The sequence below is a fragment of the Lemur catta genome, chromosome 14 (assembly GCF_020740605.2).
Source record: "Lemur catta isolate mLemCat1 chromosome 14, mLemCat1.pri, whole genome shotgun sequence".
Classification (NCBI taxonomy): Eukaryota; Metazoa; Chordata; class Mammalia; order Primates; family Lemuridae; genus Lemur; species Lemur catta.
Window position 1 is genome coordinate 14,076,003 of NC_059141.1, and position 18,528 is coordinate 14,094,530.

The window sequence follows — 18,528 nt, forward strand, 5'->3', positions numbered from 1 at the left end:
ACACCCTACACATACACATTCCTAGTCAATGCCACAACTATTCTCTGAGCACGTGGGGTGGCACAAAGCCCTGGCCTTGCTTGCTTTGAGCAGGCGTGAGTCCCTTGGCCCAGCCCGGCTTCGCTGCTGGAGATACTGACCGTCAAACTGAATTTGGCCCAGCCGCGGCCATCTTGGCTCCACACAAGCCCGACTGCCGTCTCCCGGCGCTGCCTGCTGGCTCTGGTCCTCTGTGGGTGCCCAGCCCAGGCCCCTACCCGTCGGGAAGGTTGGCCTCTGGCGGGACGAAGTAGCGGGAGGAGGTTTCTCCCCCGGGGCTCAGAGCAGCAAAGGGGGGCTGGGCCCCAGAGGCGGGGACCGAGAGTGGATGACGCGGCGGGAAGGCCTGGCCTCCGCAGCAGGGCCTGGCCGTGGGCGCCAGGCCGAGGAAACAGGAAGGTGAGTGAGTGAGTCTGTGGGTCCGAGAGCCCATGTGAAGACCAGGCCCCACGGGGTGGCAGACGTGTTGAGGCTGAGGACACAAACAAACTGGGTGGAGGAGACCCGGTGAGGGTGCTGGCAGAGGCTGTCACCAGCGGGGAGTCAGCCTTGGGTCATCCTGGAGTGAACGGGGTGGCACAGGGCCAGCCTGCCTAGGGGTCAGTCATTGTTTCATCTCACCCTCACTTTGCCTGGGCCTTTCACCTCATCTCAGCCACTAAGGCGCTGTGTGACCAGGAGCAAGTGGCTTCCCCTCTCTGGGCCTCAGTTTCATTCTCTGTAAAATCGAAGAGTTTAACTACATCAGCAGTTTTTCCCTTGGGGTCCTGAAACTGGGCACCAGGGGTGTCCACGGGCAGTGTGAAATTGTGTGAAGCATTGCACTCTGTGCAAATTCTCACAGGGGTCTGTGACACCCCTGAACCAGTGGAGCCCTGAGATCCCGCCAACTCTCCCATGCTTAAGCCCCCTTTCACCATTCCCGAACCAGCCTGGGGTTGGTGGGAAGCCGCAGGGGACCCGCACACTCACCTGAGCTCAGCTGTTCTAAGATAGATGTCAGGAAGCTCTGAAAAACAAAACAACACCGCAGAGCAAGGTTGAGAGCGGGCTTGGCCGGGCCAGCGGGGCGCCCTCCTGAGCTCCCGCCAGCCAGAGGATCATCTCCAGGGTGGAGGAGCACCGGGCACTTTCTGATGGTTGCGGCTGGGTGGGGATTGGAGTACCGTGAGTCTGTTTAAGGTAACCCCGCTGCCTGCACTCCCCGAGCACGGCAGCATTGCCCCTCCTGCGCCGTGGGACTCCTGTCACCTGTATGCGCCTGTCCTTGTGCTGGAACGTGCCGGATTGTGCATTGCTGCATTTCATTCTTATAACAACCCTACGAGGAGGCTTTTAGTAGCCTTGTTTACAGATGAGAATATCTGGACTCAGAGGTCACACAGAGGAGGATTAGGATTCGTGCTCAGGTGGTGTGCTTTCCTCAGGAGACAGCTCCTGGGGACTGGGGATGGATGGATGCTTAAAACTCTTCAATGACTTCCATTGTTCTTGGAATAAAATGCAAATGCTTGCCGTGACCTACAAACCTCCTCCCATATTCCTCCCTCCCACAGCCCCTTACTAAGCTCCACCCACACCTGGCTTCCAAATGGCGCAATCCAAGTTCCTTCTACCTCAGGGCCTTTGCACGTGCCGTGCCCCCTGCCTGGAAGCCCTCTCTCATGACCTTCACTAAGTCTCAGTTTAAATGTCATCTTCTCAAGGACACCTTCCCCAAATACCCTATGTATGACATCCTCCAGCCCCATTATTTTGTCACTGTACCCGTTCTTTCCCTCCACTATCCTTATTACAGAATGTAGTTTTATATTGGTTTATTTGCATGCCATCTGTCTCTCACATCAGACTCCATCAGAAAGGGAGGGATCGTGTCTGTTTTGTCATTGGTGTATTATTATCCAATACCTAGCACGGTGCTTGGCACATGCCACTCCTCAAACTTTTTGCTGAATAATGTAACCAAATGGCACATGTACCCCAGAAATTTATACAAATAAAAAGGAAAAAATGTTTTTGTGGAATAACTAAATAATGATAGAAATAGTTCTTTTAATATGCAGTACTTAACCAGAAAAAGAAAGGTTTACCCATTTAATAACTGGAACATATCCTTTCATTTAAATCAGGGGTCAGCAAACTAAGGCCATTGGGTCAAGTCCAGAAGTTGTGTTTTTGTAAATAAAGTTTTATTGGGACACAGCCATGCTCATTGTTTATGTATGATTTATGGCTGTCCTTGGGCTACAACAGCAGAATAGTTGTGACCCAAAATATTTACTATTTAGCACTTTACAAAGTCTGCTGGCCCTTGATTTTAACAATGAGAGTTCCATCGCTCCACAGATTCCCCTTTGGGTCTTGGCTGCCAGAAAGCTGAGATCAATGCGATGTGTCTTCCCAGTACCCACGTCAGCCAGGACACTTTGGTGTATTTGCTTCCTCTACCCTCAGTGGAATTTTTAATTTTCTGTTTTACTGCAGGCTTCCTTAAATGATTTTGGGAAGTAGGCAGATAATAAATTAGGAAAGAAAGATAAAAAGAAAGAACACATCATGATATGATGTACTGAGGACACAGCATCAATAGTGTTCTTGGCAGAAATGCTTATCCTGAATCTATTCATAAGGAATGTGACAGATCCAAACTGTGAGATCCAAATTGTGGAGCATTCTACAAAATAACCAGCCTTATACTCCACAAAAATGTCAACACACAAAAGACGAAAAAGATGGAAGAACTGTTTTTTATTAAAGTAAGGCATGACAACTAAATGTAGTGTGTAATCCTTGATTGGATCCTGGATTGGAAAAAAAAAAGGTGTAAAGGACATTACTAAGTGTGATGGTTTGGGTATTTTTCCCCCTCACATTGAAATTTGATCCCCAATTGTTGGAGGTGGGGCCTCATGGGAGGTATTTTGGTCATGGGGGTGGATTCCTCATGAGCAGATGAATGCCCTTCCTGGGGTGAATGAGTTCTCAATCTATTAGTTCTTGGGAGAGTGGGCTGTTAATTATAGCCTGGCACCTCCTCCCCTCTCTTGCTTTCTCTCTTGCCGTGTGATCTCTGCACATGCCGCCCCCCCTTTGTCTTCCCTGGTGAGTGGAAGCGGCCTGAGGCCCTCACCAGGTGCAGCTTCCCACTCCTGGACTTTCCAGCCATCAGGATTATGAGCCAAATAAACCTCTTTGTAAATTGCCCAGCCTCAGGTATTCCTTTACAGCAACACTAAATGGACTAAGACATTAAGACAATTGGGAAATTTGAATCTAGATTTATATTAATATTTATAATTGTATCAATGTTCAATTTCTTGAAAGTAAATAATGGCATTGTGGTTCTGTGGGAAAATATACTTATTCTTAAGAGATACATGCTAAAGTATTTAGGGCGATGTCTGCAATTTACCTGCAAAACACTCAGCAAACACATACACACCCCCCAAGAATGAGCGGCAACACAAATGTGGCAAAAGGTTAACAACTGTTGCACCTATCTGGGTGAAGAATATTCATTGCATTAGTCCTGGGACCATGCCGCTCCCAGCCCAGCCCTGTTTCTGCAGGCAGTGAGACAAGGACAGGTGCTCTGTGTGGGGGTGAAGGTGGTGGAGAGGTGTGCCAGAGGAAGGGCAGTTCGGGCCTTAGGGGTGCCCCTGGGCCTGGGATGCCTGAACAGGCAGCATCTGAAACTGACGTCTCTGGGAGTATGAGAGAGGTACCAAAAGACAGGACACCCAGGACAAAGGTTACCCCTCCTTCAGTCTCGCCGTAATCAAGGCCAGTCAACGGTGCCTTGGCCCCGGTCCTTGTGCCCTGCTTCACTTGCCCTCCGTGGAGCTTGTCCTCAGCCCAGGGCCCTTCCCTCTCTCTACCTGTCTCCACCTAGATTCTCTATGAATTCCTCTCTTTGAGCTGAATAGGGTGGGCCATGCCCTGAGAACTGGGCAGGACAGGAGAGAGGACTTTGGGGAACATCCTTCCTCAGGGCCTGGCAGGGAAGGGCCCCCCAGGACCTGCACCTGGGCCAGAGCCCCAATCTTGGCTCTAGCGGGAGCCTGAGGGACAGCCAGGTGCCGTGCTGCCCACGGCCAGCAGGTGGCAGACATGCCCTTCCTAGGAGCCGGCGCTCGGCCGGAAACCAAACAATGGAGCCAGCCCAGACTTCCCGGCCCGGCTCTCAGGAGTCTGGAGCTGCTGCCGCCCAGTCGGGCAGTGTGGGCCGCATGTCAGGGTGTCACAGGGATCCGAAGCAAGTCACTCCTTTTGTGACTCACTGTGTCCACCCACAGAGGCCATGGTGCGGTAGGCAAACTGGCAGCCCGAACACCAGGCTGGATATCTGGGGACTGTATGGGAAAGGTCAGGCTAACAGCTGGTTTTGGATGCCCCATGTCTGGATCCCTGAAACCAACCTGGATGCTGGCAGGTGGGAAGGGTGGACACAACCCTTTCATCCCATTCTTGCATTCACTCTTTCCACAAAGACGGGGAAATGACGGAGGAACCCACACACCTGGGACTTGTATCCAAAGAGAAAGATCAACGCAGGAGGAGGAGGAGATAAGGAAGAAGAAGGAGAGAACTGTGACCTCAGCCCACATTTTTTAAGAGCTGACCACGTCCCAAGGCTGTGCTAAATGTTTTACAGGCATTTTGTCTGCTTCATTGCACACAATGCTTGATAATGTAGGTACTATAATTATGTCCATTTTAGAGGTGAGATAAGTTCCCCAAAATAACTCAGCTAGTAAATGTTGGAGCCAGGATATGTCAGAGTCAGTCTGACATCCGAGTGCTTGCTGTTCATCACCGTGGCAGTGGGGACGAGGGAGCCACAGCAAGGGTAAATTGTAATGAAGAGACGGAAGAGAGGGAAACAGAAGAGCTCGCTAACCTTAAGGGACGCGGGGTTTTGAGCTAGATTAAAATATCAGGGGCCTCGTTCTTGGAAAGCTTTATAAAAAGGCCTGTCCAGACTGGCCCAGGCCTGGCAGGCCACAGAGAAGGCTGTTCACAGGACCACAGTGACGAGGCAGGAGGCATCATAGGAACTGGCCTCAACCCTTCATCTGCACAGGAGGAAGATGAGGCCCAGGTCTCCTGGCTCAGAGTGACTCTGCAGCTTCCCTGCTCTAAAGCCCAGAGCCGGTCCCCTCAGACTCTGCCCAGTCACCTAAGTGCTGGGCTGCAGCTTCACGTGGCAGTGGCAGGCAGAGACAGGACAGGGGCAAGCGGCAGAAGAAGAGTCCCGTCTGTACAGCTGGGCAGTTTCCACTGTAAAGACACTGGCTCCCAAACTTCACTATGCAGAAGGATCTTCCAGAGAGCTTAATAGAAACACAGATTTCGGGGCCCACCTTCAGGGGTTGTGCTTCTGTGGCCTGGGGTGGGCCCAGAACACGCATTTGCGGCCAGTGCCCAGGCGACTCTGCCCTTGGCCACACTTGGATTAGACCTAGATCTCTTAGGCAGGAAGCCCCTGGCCAAGGAGACTCAAGGCCTATCTTTGCTCCTATGCAAGTTTTTGAATCTCTCTGTGCCTCAGTTTCTCCAATTGTAAAAGGAAGAATTCCCTTACCCAATCTAATGTTATTCAAGGGAACCTGGCAGCTCAGGGAGAGTATAGTGTTTGCAATAATTAGTCTTCAGGTGAGCGCTTCGTGGGAAACATCTGTACAAATCATCCCAGGGACTTGGGGGGAGGGGGGTGAAGGTTAGGGAGTGAGGCCATTGAGGACAAGGAGACTGGATGAGAATACTCATCTCTGCATGTGATAACCCACTTGGAAGCCCTTTGGAAAGGCCGATGGGCAGACCAAACCGAACCGTGGCTGAGTGTGAGGCCCCCGCGCATGGGCACAAGACCCCACATTAACCTTCTTGGCCAGTCGCCCCCAGCAAACAGCCCAGGGCTTCGGGAAAGTAACTACCCACTGCTGGGAACCAACACCACCACTGAAGCTGTCCTCACTTCTGTGCTTTCCATGGTGTGGGGACATGAACCACTGGTGGCACTTGAGTTGATTTAGGTGGTGCCTGTCTGGAGCATGAAATAACAGTGTGAGAGTAAAGTGCAGCGTGAGAAAGTCATTCCCTTCTGGGTTTCCTGTCAACACTTTCAAGGCCACCACAAAGAAGGACTCAGCGGGGTGCTGGTGTGTCACTATCCTACCTCCGCTAATCTCCCCTTCCAGGAGAAAGCTGGCTGCCCTCTCAGGGCTTTGGCGTGACAACAGCAGCAGGTAGAATTCAATGACACCTCTTTGTTTTCTCTATAGTAGTGACAATTTCCTTTAAAAATAAGTCAATTTCAGTAGAGGAAAAGGTGAGTCTGTTTAAGAAATGTATTAAGAAACTAATTTGAGCTTTGGCAACATTTCCACAGATGGATGCATTCACCACTAAAGTTTTCAGCACACTGAACTTATTGGTTAGCTGTCTGGCAAGACAGGATCCTTCTGGTGTCAGAAGGTAAAGCTTCCGGGCTGGGCCGGGGGAGCCTCCAGGTGGGGGTCACTTCGCCTCCTGCTGGAAGGTGGAGTCTGAGGCCCCTGCCCCGCCTGACACCTTTGCTACCACACTGAACGGGCTGGCTTGTCTGTGGGCAGCACCAGGCATGAGAATCTAGACCACAGTGGTTACAAGCATCGACCTTGGCATCATCGGGCAGACCCACCCGGGTTTGCATCCCAGCTCTGTTACCTCCCAGGGGTGCCTCTTGGGCAGATTATTTAAATTCTCTGTAGCTCAGTTTCTTATTTGTAAAATGGGAATGACACAGGTCCCTGCCTCACTGGGTTGTTGGGAAGCTTAAAGTGAAATAATAAACATAAAGCACACGGTATGTGGCATATGTAAAGACTTCATCAATGGTTGCTGCTATTATTATTATTATTACTATTATGACTGTTATTAGCCTCTGTGGTCTGTGAGTTTGTTCTGTTTTGTTTTGCAAATCGCTGAGCGCACCCCCGAGGGCGGGTTGACTGAGGAGAGCTGGCTCAGCACAAACTTTTCCTGGAACTTGTTCCTCAGGTCACAGGCTCGTCACACCAACCCCCTCCCCCCGCCATTTTTCCTGGGATCTTTGCCAAGTCCTAAGCCAGGAAACCTTGTTATATTAATTATGAAGAAAAAGCATGTTTTATTTAAAATCCCGGCTGCCGAATATTCTGCCATGCTGTTTCTCTGTGACAGCAGAATTGCTTTTGCATTTAGGAAACCCTAATGAATTTAAAATATAAATATATCCCTGCCTATGTACACAGGCGATTTCCTGCGACCTGATTTCTTTAAATACCAGTGTATACTGCCAAAGCTAATAAGTTCGACTCGTGCTTAGGATCAATTTAAAAAAGAAAAAAACAATCTATGAGAAGTTGCAGTGAAATTCAGTCCCTCCCATTTCCTTAGGACTGTGGTATGGAGAGGGCAAGAGGGAAGGACGTCCCTCCAGGCTCTCCTAGGCCTGAACGAGACCGACTGGAGACTTTGAAAAGGGTGGGTCGTGCCTTCCTGTCAAAGGTCTTGTTGGGTCCCGCCATGCAGCTTTGGATGCTTGAATTACTCAGATGCGGAACCTGGTCATTTACCCATCTCCCACTGGCTCCGACGCTGCAATGTCCTCGATGTTTCTCTCTCTCTCTCTCTCTCTCTCTCTCTCTCTCTCTCTCTCTCTCTCTCTCTCAGGCAGAACCAGGCTAATAATGCACATAAGCCAAGTGGGAAGGGTTCTAGAAAGTGGTGGGCACTGCCAGGACTGGAAAACCCAAGCTGCTTCTCCTAATGAGGGTGGTCGCCACTCCTCCCCACGTGCCGGGCAAGGGCGGAAGCCCACTTTCATTTGAATGTCTGACTTTCCAGAAAAGCTGGAGTCTGTACCTTCATGTGAAACATTCTGATTTTCAAATTTTGCGAAGCAATTAAAAGAAAACTAAAATACTCTTCAGACTGATCTCCTACCCGCCAAATAAAACTCAAGCTGTGAGCAGAATAGGCTCCAAGCTGACAGTTTGCAACGTCTGGTCTGTGCAAACCTTTTTGCAGCTCTATACTTGGGAAGACTCTAGAGTTCTAGCGTTTAAAAAGCCCAGAAATGTGAACAAACAGCAATTCAATCTGAAGTTCCCTTTGTAGGAGAGAGAAGCCATTGTGTCTCACCCTCTCTGGGGATGGGCTGCGATAAGCAGGATGCCCTGCGGGAATTGTCCTCTGGCTTCTGGCCTTGGAAGAGGTCAAATTCCGTTACAGCCAAACCCCGTCCTGCCCCAAATCACCCTGAGAACCACACCCAGCAAGAAGAGATTCTCAGACAGTCCACGTCTTCCTTACCCTTGAGCAGGTCTCCTGCTACGTGCAGGGAGTCGGACTGACCTGGCTGGAAACTTAGTGTAACATCTCTGGGCTGGTTTCTCATCCCTAAAACAGGGATGACGATACAGGCTGTGCTGCACAGGTGCTCAGAACTGATAGGTAAGGCCTGTCTAGGCCAGGACAGGAAGGCACTATGAATGACTGTGAATGATGCCCTGGAGTTCAGGGCAATGCCATTTGAGCCACATCTCTTGGGGTAGTGGATATCCGAATAAAAATCTACATGGAAGATGATCTCAAAGTGGAGTCCTCACTTGCTGTGTGATCTGAATTCGTGGGAGAGTACCCGGGTAGCGATCACAGGTCCTTTCTTTAGAGTTTCAGAGGCACGTGGAGTCCACTGTGCTTGCGCAGCAAGCAGACTCCTGGTCTAAAAGCCTCATCTCTCTGCAGGAAGGACCATGCCCCTGAAGCTATGTGATGAATCAAAGAAATGTCATCCTCAGCCAGGGCCCCAGGCAGGAGACCTTGTCTAGACAGACACCAGCCCGTAGTCTAGAGCTCAGCTCTGCCATGTCCCAGCTATGTGACTTGGGACAAGTTATCCAGCTCTGTATCTGTAAAATGGGAACAGTAATAGTATTTATTGCTTAGAGTCCTTCCAGAGATGAACCAATTCATGGAAAGCTCATGGCCTAGCACTCAGGACTCCTCATTTCATGGTAGCAGTTGGTTATTGTTTTTAGCTCTTTGGGGCTGGAGAGGCCACCCAGCCCATCTGGCCACGTGGCTCCCTTACCCCCCAAGATGCCCCAAACTCTCCAAAGCATCTGAGCACCTCGGCCACTTTCCCCTGATGTCTGTGTGCTGGCTTGTGCAACACAAGCCGCCTTCCCGACCACCTGTCTGGCACACATCTGGGGTAAGAAAACATTCCAAAGCCCCGAATCCTCTCTTTGGAATTGACTAAGCTCATTGCCTGAAGGCTAACTCTCATATTTTCTCTTTTATCCATTATTGACTTGTAATTTCATCGCCAACCCTAAAAATTCACTGGGGTTTGCAAAAAAGGGATTTTTTGGGACCATTATCCTTTTGTGAACTTCAAACAGACTGAGTCAACGCTTCTCCTTGCCTGCAAACTTTAGGATGTAATTCTTTCCGACTGGTACTTTCTCTGGGCCCCTTGTGAGCCTGTGATGATTTCCACTGCCTTTCTCTAGACCTCTGGTGTTTCCGCTGTGTCTCGGCCTCAGACACCCAGCAAGCAATCAGAGCTGTAGGGGCTTGATAACCATCTGCAACTGCAGCCACCACACATGCACAAGTCATAATTTGAAAAGAGAATCCTTTCAGAAGTTAGGCATTTGGCAGCTTAACACGGAGGTGTCTGAGTACTGTTTACCAAGAGGGGTGGAGAAGCTGTTGTTTTAAAAAATGCTAATTAGAAAAGCTGTAACTTAATCTGCTTCCTTCAGGAAGTGCTCTCTCTATAGGGTGAAAGGAGGCTGGAAACGCAAAGGTTCTTAGGAAGATAAAGAGGTTCTGACTGTTATTTCAGTTCTCGCCCTGTCCGCTTTATACCACCCCCTCCCCACAAAAGGGGAGAATTCTCTCGTTTTTATAGAGAAGTTGTGTTCGTTCTAGAAATTTTAAGGGAAAAGAGCTAATATTTATTGCAAGCCACATGCATGACCTCGTTTAATCGTGACCCTCCCCAAATCTGTGAGAGATTAGCACTTGGTTTGCAGAAAACACTGAGGCCTAGAGAGATGATGTTACTTGCCCAACATTCCACAGCTAGAATGTCGCAAAGCTGAGATTCAAGCCCTGGCTGCAAAGTCCACACTCATGCCCCAGGCCACATCCAGTATGGAAGTCCTGGGAGGCTGCATTTCCCTCTACTGCTCCCAAAGGTCTTGAGTGCCCCATTCAAGACCCTCTGATGGCACTTCCCTTCCCTGCTCACCACAACCCGCCCCCGGGCCCCGGCTCACCCTCTATGCTCCATCCACTGCGGTCAGGGGAAAAAGGAGAAAAAGTACTAACCACAAAGCTACTCCCCAAATCTAATCCATCTAAGCAAGCCCATTGCCAGGATGATTCACAGTCAGCAATGTTCCCCTCCAAGGCCAAAGCACTTGGGTTCTTACCCTGTACCCAAAATGGCTGGGAAACTCGGTGTGTCAGTACTGGTATATAGGTATATTTTTCTGGGGAGAGAGTTTATAGCTCTCAAAGGCTTCTCAAAGGGGTGTCTGAGATCCATGACAGTCTACAACCCATGCGCTAGCAGATTCTCTTGCCACAGACTCCTTGATGGGATGCATTCACAGATGCTGTGCTCTAAGAGGGCTCAAGTCAGATGCATGTTACCGCGAGACTGGCTGTCCAACTGCACCCAGAGCCACAGGCCTGCATTGGTTCTTGTAGTCAGGACACAGTCAACTTGGCAACTCCAGCCTTTCACACTGAAGTTTCTCAGTGCTCCCAGCCCAGCTGGCTGGGTCCTCCTAATAACCTCAGAGTCTATAGATATTTGAAAAGAACACTTACCCCGAAGGCCGGCTTTCCCACCAGAACCATGAACAGCAGAACGTGGAGACCAGACACTCCGGCAAGCATCTTTGCAGTGTGAGGACTGCAGTTTTGCTTTCAATACAATTTCTTTTGTTGTCTCTGCCTTTAGGGGGGAAAAAATGTCAGTCTCCAAGGATTCAGGAACAAATGAAGAGGATGCAAATTATTAACTAGGCATCAAATACTGTTTAATGTTTAATGTTTTGCAAACCAACTATCTTGATTAAACAAATGGTCACTTTGGGGCTGGGCTGAGTCATGAGGTGGCTTCTCTTCTGGGAAGAAAGTCTCCAAAGATAATGGCCAACACAGCCAACCCTCGGCTTCTGAGAGCACATGGGAGCTGCTGAGTGTTCGGTGCAGAGGGCCTGACCATGTCACTAGCATCCCAACCTCAGGATGAAAGATTGGGTGAGGCCTGGGCCACGGGCCTCTGCCATTGCTCATTTGGACAGAATGTTAATAGACTTCTGATTCTTCAATTCTCAAACAAAATTTAGGCATGGATGGGCTCCTAATGACATCACACTTTATATTCATGAAAGATAAATTAAAGGACACAAAACTGCTATTGACAAACATTGATTCTGGGCCCTTTGAAGTATTGCCCACAGTTGCTTGTTGGCTTCAAAAGTTTTCTTTCAAATCTCATTACGTAAGGCTTTTACTTTTTAATTATATTTTCCCCTTTCATTGGAGTCTTTCTTTGATCAAGGGGAGGGAAAAAAAACATCGTGTTCATATATCAGGACAATTGTTTCCTATGTTCCTTGTTTGGCTACACTGGTCACAGGCAGGGCTCTATAAATCAGCAATTACCTATTAAGCATGGAACCGAACCCCTTGTGGATGCAATTGATCTCTTTAATAGACATGATCTTAAGCTCCTGTAAACACCTGACTGCCCGCAGTAATCTATGCATGGGCTCCAGGAATCCTCCAGACCTGAGTCCTAAATCGAGGTTCTGAAACGTGGCTGCCGACCGAGGCTTGCACTCACCTGTGCCCCCTGCCCACCTGTCCCCAATCTGCCATCCCTGTTTGCCCACGCACTCAGGGTGCCCAGGACCTGCTTCCATCTCTGGAAGCCAAGTTGCCAGCCACGGAAGGCCCACATTTCCCAGCCTAGGAGAAGGCCAAAGTCCCTGCCTCAGTTTCCACATGAGCCTTGAAGGACTAACCAAGCCCTGTCATTTCACTTCCTAAATAATTCCAACCTTTTTTCTCTTTTCTCCACTTATTTTGTGTCCCTCCTATTTTAGGCAGACATCAATTTCCCACTGGTCAACATCCACTTGATCCCTGTGACCCATGAACATGCTAGCCCCTTTTTCTAGAAAGTTCTCTAACCTTATCCTGTCCTTCCCCTAATCCTTACTCCGACCCTAACTCTGTTCTAAACTCTAACCCTAATCATTCTTTTTTTTTAATTCTTAAATTTCAGAATATTATAGGGGTGCAAACATTTTGGTTACATATATTGCCTCTGCACCGCCCAGAGCTGTAAGCCTGCCCATCCCCCAGACAGTGTGCTCCGCACCCACTAGTTGTGAATTTACCCATCCCCTCCATCCCTCCCACCTGCCTGGCACCCAGTGAATATTACTTCCATGTGTGCACATAAGTGTTGATTAGTTAGTACCAATTTGATGTGATGAGTACATGTGGTGCTTGTTTTTCCATTCTTGGGATACTTCACTTAGTAGAATGGGCTCCAGCTCTATCCAGTATAATACAAGAGGTGCTAGATCACCATTGGTTTTTTGTGGCTGAGAACTCCATGGTATACATACACCACATTTTATTAATCCACTCATGCCACTTGGGTTGTTTCCACATCTTTGCAATTGTGAATTGTGCTGCTATAAACATTTGAGTGCAGATGTCTTTTTATAGAATGTCTTTTTTTCCTTTGGGTAGATGCCCAGTAATGGGATTGCTGGATTAAATGGTGGTTCTATTTTTAGTTCTTTGAGATATCTCCATATTACTTTCCATAGAGGTTGAACTAATTTACAGTCCCACCAGCAGTGTGTGAGTGTTTCTATCTCTCGGCATCCACGCCAACATTTGTTGTTTTGGAACTTTTTGATAAAAGCCATTCTCACTGCAGTTAAGTGGTATCTCATTGTGGTTTTGATTTGCATTTCCCTGATGATAACCGTAATCACTCTTGAGCAAGTTAATTTCGTTAACTCACCTAGTTAATTCATCTTTCAGAGCTTAGCCCAAACATTACTTCCTGAGAAGCCCAGCATGTGTTTCTCCTTCATAGCATTTACCAAGGTTGTAATACTATATCTGTGTTGCTACTTCATTAATATTTGTTCCCTCACTTCCCCCATTAGACTGAAAGCCCTGAGGGTAGGCACTCTGTTTTGGTCACCATTGAATTCTTGCCATAGATGCCCAGCACTGGATAGGTGCTCAATAAATTTATGTTGGATGGGATGAACCAATGAAAGACCACTTTATTAAAGTGACAGCTAGATATGTTATAACCAGGGTGCCCTGGGTAGCACAGCCAACTCAATGTGGAAAGAAAAACTAGATGTGAAAACCCAAAAGCGTTTGTGAAATTTTAAGCATACTTCAACTTATTCCTGAACACTCCATTAACACTCATCAAATATTCACCAAGGGTCTACCGTGAGCCAGGCATTGGTGACATGAGCACGAAGGAGGCAGACACAAACTGGTTGAGCAGGAGACGGGCAGACAATGAAAAAGCAAACAGTGAATTTTAGTTAGTGATCTGCACGAAAAACAATGAAACAGAAATCCCCACGGCCGGGAGGTTTCTGTAGACTGGGAGGCAGCGATGGTGGTGGCGGTGGCTGAGCAGGACATCGGTGTGGAGCTGAGGATACTGTTGGCCGTTATCTGATCCCAGAGCAAGGGCCAAAGAGGCAGTGAGGAGTCTGCTGTTTTCCACATTCAGAGCTGGAGTCCTCGTAGCATCTGCACAGACAGTAAAAAGCAAGAATGGAAACGGCCAGACAGGCCAAATCACTAAACCTCTCACGTGACTCGGGCGTCGCTTTTTCCATCCACTCCCTTGCGTGAACTGCTGACCTGACTTTGTGGAGAGATTCCCAGGAAACAAGCCAGAAGCTTTTCTTCCTGTGTCAACAGGAAGTGACCCGGGTGAGTTTGCTGTTCATCTTTGTAAACCGCATTAATTTCCCTCCCATGCACTCTTCCCTTTATTTCCAACAAAAAGGGAATAATTTTGCTCTTTTTGTAATAACTACAGACCTTTCACATATTATTCCTATTTCCCTAAAGTTTTGGTATCATGACAATGTGAAATTGAATAAATTTCTACACTTAGTACTAAAGGAGACAATTCTCTAAGAGATACTTAATCTTTTGAATTTAGAGGGACAAAAGAGGCCGGCTTATCGTGGAATATGTCTTTATCTGGGGAGTTGGAACGAAACTACCTGAAATCTCTGTTTTTTGTATCCAAACACAGAGCCTTTAGTGTCCATCCCAGTGGGGGTGTCGGATGTTGTCAGGTTCATCTAGCCTCTCTGCGCTCGGTGCCTTTTCTCACATGTTGGGTTACGGGTGCTGCTGGGGAGAGCCCCGGTCCTGCCCCAGGAGGCCTTGGGAGTCTGGTCCTCTATAGCTGATTCTTCTACCCACGGGAAAGGACTCCTCACAGTGCCCCTGCCGGAGACCCACCCTTTGATGCACTGGGCGGAGAATTGTTTTTACACAGCAATCACCTGTTGGGCCTGAACAAACCTGCTTCGTGTTTATTTGTCTTTTTCCCTCTTCTGCCAAGCCTCAGTAAGGAAAGATTGCCTAGAGCAGCGCCTAAGAGCAGCAGCTTGGACTCAAAACAGACCTGGGGTTGAGCCCCAGCTCTGCCACAGCCCCACTGTGTGACTTCACACCAGTTGCTCACCCTCTCTGGGCCTCAGTTTCCTCATCTGTAAAATAGGAATAATATAGTTCCTACTTCGTGCATTGCTGAGAGGTGCATGTGAGAGCAGCGGCTGGCATAGAGCAGACGTCGCAGAACACCCTGGCTTCGGTATCAGTCAAGTCTCTACGGGATGGCGCCTGCTCAGCCCCCTCAGCGATGACAGGGCCTGGTGCTCGGTGAGTCTAGTCTCCAACCCAGGGACGGAATGATCACCTTCTTGGGAGGAACCCTTCTCTAAGTTCATCTCTCCAGGATAAAGGTCAGCAAACTTTTCCTGAAAGGGCCAGAGAGTAAATATTTTAGTTTTTTCCGGCCATGCAATGTCTGTTGTGACTGCTCAATCCTGCCGTGGTAACACAAAAGCAGCCCCAGGCAATACTTACGCAAACGGGCATGGTTATGTCCTAATAAAACTGTGTTTACAAAAGGAGGGCAGTGGTTTGCAGACCACTGCTCTAGGAGAAAGCAGTGCAGAAGCAGCCAAAGCATTGCACAACTGGAGGGGACACCAGAGGACAGGGGAGGCTCACTGGAAAACGTGGGAGGGGTCCTGGACTGGTGCCACACTGCTGCCCTCAGAGCATTTACCCAGAAATTATGCACACACACCCCCTCTGGAAATCATCAGACTTCTTTGCTGGATGGCGGAGTAAAGATCATTTAGTCATTCCTTCCCCAAGTGTTTACTGAGCACCTATTATGTGCCAGCCAGTGCTCTAGGGCTGTGGTCCCCAAGCCCTTCCCAGTATGTCTGCAGCCTGTTAGGGACAGGGCTACATAGCTACACACCTCCACCTGTGACCCATCCCGTGGAAAAATTGTCTTCTGTGAAACTTGGGAAGGGGTGGGGGGAGGGGGGGTGCACAGCAGGGGGTGAGGGGCAGGCAAGCAGCCAGCAGTCTCATTTGTATTTACAGCCACTCCCCATCACTGGCATCATCGCCTGAGCTCCGCCTCCTCCCCAGCCCGCCTCCGCGGAAAAATTGTCTTCCATGAAACCGGTCCCTGGTGCCAAAAAGGTCGGGGACCGCTGCTCTAGGGAGTTCAAGAAGACAGACCAGGTTCCAGCCTCATGGAGTTACATTCTCATGATGCCTCTCACTCAGAGTCAAGTGGCTAGTCTTCAGGTATGTTCCTAAAGTCATTTCTGATCAGAGAAGACATCCTGGAGGAGGTGTCACTGCTCTTTCTCCTTGTGCCATATCCCGGTCCATCAACTGCAGGGGCCACCCCCCTGCGGGGGGAGGGAGCCGTGGGAAGGCCTTGTTAACCTGGCACCTGCCGGGCTACCTTTCCCACTCTGCCCCAAGGCCCCCTGCACAGTTGAGTATGTTCACATCCACTGGAAACTCGTTGTTACTGCACACCCCCTTCTCTGACCAGGAAGACACTGGGACGCCCCTGAGTGTGTGAAAGGAAACCAATATTTGTCAAGCAGCTTCTGTGTTTCAGGTGCTTTTATAATCCTGAGCTCATGCAAGTCTTTATAATACCAGGCAAATTGATTCGGCCCATTTTGTAGTTAAAGAAAATGAGGCTCAGAGAGGTGAAATAAATTGCCCAAGGTCACATAGCTTGAAACAGGGCCAGAATTTGAGGCCTGACTTCAAGCCAAGTGCCCCCTTGCACAGATGCTAGCTACTGCACGGATGCTGGTGTCTTGAGGTAGTGCCACCCGAGCACTTATCGAAGAAAACCACACACCAAAAGCAGAGATTTTCCACTACCTCGCCCATTTTCATTTTCTCTTCGTCCTTACCCTTACTTATTAGGGGTGCGATGGGCCCAGTGTTTACGAAAGAAATCATGTCCTTCCAGCCACAGCAGCCACTGTTGTCTCAGGCTGGGTTTCCTGGGAACTAGACAGGGACGCCGGGGTCTCTGCAGGGAGTGTGACGGGGACGTATTCTTAGAATCAACACGTGTGGGGGACAGCGGGAGGCAGGGATGGGCAGAGGAGAAGAATTGCAATGCAGTCACAACAGAGGCCCATCCACGGAAAGTTCTGGAACTGGAAGGCATTTAGCATTGTCCGGCCATGAGCCAACAGGGCTGGGCCTTTGGGCTGGGATGGTCCCATCACTGGATCCGAGCTACCCCCATGGAAGGGGTATGACTTTGAGCAACTCTCTTTGGTTAAGGGTATTTCTCAGAGGATAATATGGACAAATCATCTGTATAACATATAGCGAAATTATATTCATAATAATTTGGTTAATGGTAATTCTCAGCTGAGAGCCCTCAGCAACCAACACCTGGCAGCTCAAAGGCAGGGTGCCTCATGTAGGGGGCATCTGTGGGCACAGCACACCACCACTCAACCGTGAGCTGGAAATGTAGGTGACATCCCTGAGCTCAGGTACCCAGCTCAGGAAACCCGAATGGCTCAGGCAGGGTTTGGATGAACGTCCCCAGCCCATGCCTGGTCTAAGCGGAGATGGCAGGAGCCACAGCCATTGCCAGGCTGCTCCATGGGGCACACAGTGATAGATGTTTAGTTGGATTAATCAATATCAAGGAGAAAAGCAGAATGCCATTATGGAAACCATCAACGCTAAACAGTTATTAATCTGAGATACAAACGTATAGCTAAGCTTCTTTTTGGCCAAAGGAAAAAGAAAAATCAGATTATTTGGTATTATTTACATCAGATGTAAGTCAATTTTACAGGAAAAGTAAAGTTTTGTCTCCCCATGGCTAATTCCAGTTCAATTTTGATTTTTTAAAAAAACCTCATGAGCAGGTGAGTGCAGACTGAGTTGATTAAACAGGATGAGAAGTTCCCTGACACAGTGACAGTCCTGAATTCCATGTGGCCCCTCAGCGTGGCCAGATGAAGAGTGAGCATCTATCTGGCTGAGCGGGAGTCTGGATGAACCTGTGATACCGACTCTCTTCTTCTTCTCAGAAGCAGGTGTGGCATCCCAGCACACAGTAGGTGTTCAAGCAGTGCCAGCCGGAGGACGGGGGGAATGAGTAGCCTGTTCCACTGTTCTCCGTCTTAGAAATGGCACTAGTACACACATGGCTTTTCAAGTTGGGAATCTGAAACTCATCACTGATTTTCTCCTTTCCTCCCCCTCCCCAAACCTAAATCATTGTCATGTTTCTATAATACCTCCAGGATGCATCTCAAATCCTTCCAGCACCTTCCACCACTGCTGCCCCACCCTAGCCCAGCCCACGCCACCCCCTGCCTTACCTCCTGCAACCCAGCCTCTTCCTCTCTGCCTGTTTCCACACCTGCCTCCTGTTAAATCCATTCTCCACCATCCAGGTGCATTTATAAGAACCTAATCAGATTATGCCACAACCCTGTTTAAAACTCTTCAGTGTCTTCCCTTTGCACTTTGAGTCGAGTCCCCAGTTCTTACTGAGACCCTGCTTGATCTGAACTCCCTCTACCTTTCCAGCCTCATTTCGTGCCCTAATCACACATTTCATTGTTCTCCAGAAGGCCAGGGACCGTGTCTGTCATGTTCAGGGCCCTATGCTCATGCCCTAGCTCAGGACCTGGTATGAATAAGCATTAATAAATACTCATGGGATGGATGGACGGAGATACGTGGGCAGCCACGTCTGATCAGAAGACAGACGATGGCTTCTCTTGGCAATGGCTCACAGCCAAGCCGTGGGCTCCTATTCAGAGGTGC

At 49.0% G+C, this 18,528-nt stretch overlaps 1 protein-coding gene across 2 annotated transcripts in view; it reads right to left on the reverse strand.

Moving 5' to 3' along the window:
* HABP2 (hyaluronan binding protein 2) overlaps nt 1-11,058 on the reverse strand; it is a 33,417-nt gene extending 22,359 nt beyond the window's left edge. For both annotated transcript variants that reach the window (XM_045569379.1, XM_045569378.1), the window contains exons 1-2: nt 10,915-11,058; nt 1,012-1,048 (exon numbers count right to left, since the gene is read on the reverse strand). In XM_045569379.1, coding sequence (XP_045425335.1) covers nt 1,012-1,048; nt 10,915-10,983 — 106 coding nt within the window. In that variant the 5' untranslated portion in view covers nt 10,984-11,058. The remainder of the gene's footprint in view (nt 1-1,011; nt 1,049-10,914) is intronic.
* Between the last annotated feature and the right edge of the window lie 7,470 nt (nt 11,059-18,528).